The 5,150-nt window shown below is 38.0% G+C and overlaps 1 protein-coding gene across 1 annotated transcript in view; it reads right to left on the reverse strand.

The window, feature by feature from the left end:
* LOC107720828 (uncharacterized) overlaps positions 1-4,729 on the reverse strand; it is a gene marked incomplete at its 5' end in the record, with an annotated part of 8,700 nt that extends 3,971 nt beyond the window's left edge. The window contains 3 exons of the mRNA XM_016528666.1: positions 238-546; positions 1,469-1,777; positions 4,465-4,729. Of these exons, the coding sequence (XP_016384152.1) occupies positions 238-546; positions 1,469-1,777; positions 4,465-4,729 (883 nt within the window). The remainder of the gene's footprint in view (positions 1-237; positions 547-1,468; positions 1,778-4,464) is intronic.
* Between the last annotated feature and the right edge of the window lie 421 nt (positions 4,730-5,150).

Genomic DNA, 5,150 nt, shown 5'->3' on the forward strand with positions numbered 1-5,150 from the left:
TTTTTTTTTTTTTTAGGTATGGTGACAGTGTGAATGCTAAGTGAACCATCTGTATCATCAGTATCATGCACCATTTTCTTTTTTTTTTATTCGAATCAGAAGAACCAAGAGAACCAAACTACAACTGTGAACACACCCTTCCATTTCTGAAGACAGAACTGATCAGAAATTTGAATGGAGCCTGAACAGTTTGAGCTGAATTAACTGCAGAACAACTGAAAGACTTGAGATACTCACCTCTCACAGCAACATTGATTCTCTTGATTGTGGTCCCTTTTTTGCTGATGACCTTCTGTGTATAAACTCCAGTGTGTTCAGTTGTGATGTTTCTAATGGTCAGGGATCCAGTATTAATGTCCAGCCCCAGACTGCCTCCAAATCTCCCATCAACACTGTCAAATGTAGAGATCTTTCCATTCCCTTCTTTGATTTCAGCTATGAGCGTGTTTTCATCTCCAAACAGCCACAGTATCTTATCTTTTTTCCGTATTTCAGAATTAGTCTTCAGAATCAAAGACTCTCCCTCCTTCACTGACACGTTATTCACTTTGTCACAGCAGCACATAGAAACAGAGAAATTAGATTTTTACATGTGAGTTAGTAAAGCTTCATTGAGCATGTGGGTGTGAACTGGTATTCGCAAGTTGGTAATAAACTGTAAAAATAACATGCATAATAACTATATAATTTAACAAATACAACATTTATCTATATGTGTGTGCATAAAGTGTGCCACACACAACCTGAAAAGTGAGGGCATAACATTTTGATAGCCATTTGGTGGCTGGCTGCAGTATAGATCATAAACCCTGCCGTCTCCATGTAAACGAACGACATGAGCCAATCTAAATAATCAAGAACTTCAAAAGATTTTTTCCCAAAGATGGTTTTCATCCTTTTAGGTAGTTCTTGTAATGCTAATGCACAGTATGTTAAATTTTTCATTTTTCTAACAAGTTTGCTTTTAGTTAGTTATTTGATGCTATAAAAACAGGGTGTGGTGGCATGATTGTGAGCTTGTGATTGGCTCTGCGGGAGTTTGGGCAGGACTTTGATACCATGGCTCCATCTCACGATCACTACTGCGCAGACGGGCTCCAAATGAATTACAACTGTGCAGACTCTGGGTCTAAAGGACATAATTTTTGCAAGATGACAGCGGCCATACTGACAGGTTTTGGCTTAAATTTTCTATAGTGAAAGGAAGTAGATATGCATCCATTTTTTCTTTCTCTATGGTGTGCATTATGTGTACATGGTTTAATTGAGTCTGTAATTGCCTGTACTGTATCAGTTCATCATTTTGTGCACTATAGGCCTAACATGTAATAAATTGAGGAACAGACAAATTACAATAAAACACCATATGCAACCTAAACTATTAAAATTTTGTTTTGTAAAAACAAAAAAAACTAAATTATCTCACAAAGATGCATTTAAAAAAATAAACTGAAAGACAGCTACTCACAATTTATTACAACTTTGAATCTCTTGTTTGTGGTTCCTTTGCTGCTGCTGCTCATCTGTAGTTTGTAAAGTCCAGATAGTTCGGTTCTCATGTTCCTGATGGTCAGTGATCCAGTCCTCTTGTCCAGCTTCAGTCTGTCTCTGAATATCCCATCAGTACCTTCATATGTTGCTCTGGTCTTTCCAGTCATTTGAGCAATGAGATTGTTTTCATCTCCAAACATCCACACAATCAGATCATCTTTCTGTGCTTCAGTATTATCAGGGTATAAAGTGACTGATTGTCCCTCCATCACTGAAATCATCACGACTTCATTTGTGACAGCAGTGCAAAAAAAGAGAAAAATGTTGCCATTAGATCAAGTGTGGATGCTGTTTTATCAGTGATAATTTTAAAGGGGTCATGACATGAGAAATCAAATTTGCTTTGAAACATCCTGCAAGTTTCATAGCTTAAACCATCCTCCTCATTATTAACAAGGGGCAAGGTGATGTCACCTGGGCAAAGACATTTGCATAAACTGCCTCCAGAGCAAGGTATCGATGAATAGTCATCGTCTCACCATATGCCCCGCCCACTGGCGTTCACTCGCTTAATGGCTGACACTTGATTACGCTGAATGAGAGTGTCGCGTCGCGTCAAAAGCAAATAGAAATTACAATCACTGCCGCTATCTTGTCTACACTGGATACATTATACAGATGCACGTTCACTTTCTGATACAGTCCACGTGCTTATGGCCCAATCCCATTTCTACCCCTTAACCCTTCCCCTTTGAGAGGTGTCTCGATTCTCTTTTGTTTGGAGGCGTAGGGGTATGTCGGTCATGTTATTCAAAGAAATGTTTGCAAAAATCGCTAAAGTTTGCTAATGTTACACCATTACTGACTGTACTATAGTGCCACAACATATTTTAAAGGGGTCATATGATGCAATTTCTATTTTTCCTTTTCTTTAAATGTGTTATGTAGCTATTTGTGCATGTATAAGATCTGCAGAGTTACAAAGCTCAAAGTCTCCCACAAAAGGATTTATTCTATCTAAAAGAGAAGGCTGATCCAGACCGGGCTGAAATGCCTCATTCAAACACGCCCCCACATCTCTACGTCACAATGTGGAAATATTTGTGTAATGCCACCCAAATGTGCACGCAAAGAAAGAAGGCGTGGTTTCAGGAACGGGCGTTACATTTCCGATGCGTGCTTGTGGTGTTCGGCCAATCACAATGCACTGGGTCAGCTGGCCAATCAGAGCAGACTGTGCTTGTCGGAAGGAGGGGCTTTGTAGAAAATGACGCGTTTGAGAGAGGAAGAGGAACTACAATAATGTACAGTATTTGAAAAATAATGTGTTTTTTGAACATTAAAGCATGTCAACATATTCTGTTAAACCAAATACACAAAATAATGATCTTTAAAATAGCATCATATGACCCCTTTAATGTCTGAGCAGGGCGATAACCACCATAGACATTGAGGGTGACTAATCCCCCCAATAATTAGAAATCGCTAAACCTTTTTTCTCAAATATGGCCAATTTGAGAGAGAGAGAGAGAGAGAGAGAGATGAAAGTTGCATGTAAGCACGTCAGTGCGTCTCTCTCTACAATGAGTGAGTTTACTTAAAAAACAGCGATTTTACCGGTGTGTGTGTGTCAGTAAGCAGCGCATTAATATAGAACAGTAATTAAAGGCTCTATTGCACACCAGTATAGGTGTGTGTATTGTAGGAGCTAGACGATGTATGATGACGTGTAACGGTATAGTAGTGGTGTCCCACTTTACAAATCCTCGTTTTGTACTTCTAATTTGTGACTGGCATTTTGTTTTGTTCTCTCTCCGTTGCGCTTCTGCGTTCGTCACTAATCATCGGTGCGTGCGTGCGCTACGCTCGTTCGCTTTCTGACACAGTCCATGCGCTTGAGTCTGTCAATAGGACAAATGGAGTAAAAGAACGTTCGCTTTGACGCGTTTGGTTTAAACAGCTCGTTCATCAGAAGGATCCCAGCATAAGGAACAAGTGGATAGTTTATTTTTAATGGCATCCCGGATCATGTCTGAGGTTTGATCAGAGCATTTTGTTTTGTAAACGAGGCACAGTGTCATGAAAAGTTCACAAAAGAAACCCTTGTTGAAAGATGAAGCGGTACTAGATCTGACTGCAGCTGCATCACAATTCGTAAGTAAATTATTTAATAATGGTTTGTCTGGAAATGACCGTTTTATTTTGATTATGTTGTCAAAACACATGCAAAAGAGTTGATACTGTTTCCCATGCAATGACGTTAGCCAATTATAACAGTGGCCGATTCCTGACAAGCCATAAAGGACACACCCCTTAAAAACAGGTCGTTTCAGTGTTGCATATACTGTGTTGCATCATGCTAATGCACTGTATGAACCCTGCTCATGTATTTTATGACATTTTCTCATAAATTTTTGCTTGCTTGCATAGAGAATCCGGATTAGTGCAGAACATCTTTGACCACTGTGCTCATGTTTTACTTAATGCACATGCATTACATATTTTAAAGCTTTTTTGTTCAAAATAACAGGAAAGACTGTGGGGAAACTGTATACTTTTATCATTCATCTGTGCATGTTTATGTAACATCTGTAAATAAAGGAAAGAAAATCAGCTACTACTAAACGCAATGGAAGGTGCTGTAGTAGCTTCAAGCAAAAACAAATGAACCTCAAACCGAAAAGAGTTTGCTAAAGTGACAGTATCTGTACCATAACACAGTAATCAACATGGGTTTGGCTTTTTAGAAACAATTTACTTTTAAAGCATCACATTGACTACGTCCACAAAACACTGATTATGCTGGTAAAAATATCAATCTCTAAATGGTTACTACTGTTTACTAATAAACGGTGTTATAATAGTTTCCATAATTTTCTGCCAATTTTATGGTAGTTTATCAAGCTTAATGTCTGAAATAACTGCCGATAAAGAAATGTGATCATTATACTGAAAATAAATTAAGATTCTTACGTCTGACAATTACAATGAATCTTTGGAACGAGGTTCCTCTGCTGCTGCTGCTGGTCTGTAGTTTATAGACTCCATTGTGTTCAGCTGTGATGTTTGTGATGGTCAGTGATGCAGTCTTGTCTAGTTTCAGTTTGTCTCTGAATCTCCCATCAGTACCATCAAAGGTAGTGATCTCTCTGGTTTCGCTTTTGATTTCAGCTATGAGAGTCTCTTGAGGTCCAAACGTCCACAGGATCTGATCATCTCCCTGTATTTCAGCATCAATTTACCGGAACTATCCGTTTTATAATATTGATAACAGTTTACAATAATGTTGTGTCTTAATAATACAAATTAAATTAGTTAAACTCTTGCTATACGAGTTGAAATACTTACATGTTTTGCACAGTTGTTCAGTGATCGTGTCTTCATCTGTCACAGCAGCACGTAGAAAAAGAGAAATGAGATTAAGAGAATGTAGATGAAGATGTGTGGTTCTTTACATGCTTCTAATAATCGGTAATCGGTATATTTCATATACACTCAGGCAGCAAAGGATATTTCCACAGAAATATTAACTATACTGTTAATATTCCTTCATTAATAATAAATAAAAAAAAACATTTAGTTAACCCAACGATGTAAATTCTGACATTATTTAATTGCCCTCATGTCATTCCAAACTTGACTTTGACTTTCATCTCTGA

This window comes from Sinocyclocheilus rhinocerous, unplaced genomic scaffold (genome assembly GCF_001515625.1).
Source record: "Sinocyclocheilus rhinocerous isolate Xijiao unplaced genomic scaffold, SAMN03320098_v1.1 scaffold14667, whole genome shotgun sequence".
In the NCBI taxonomy this organism is placed as follows: domain Eukaryota; kingdom Metazoa; phylum Chordata; class Actinopteri; order Cypriniformes; family Cyprinidae; genus Sinocyclocheilus; species Sinocyclocheilus rhinocerous.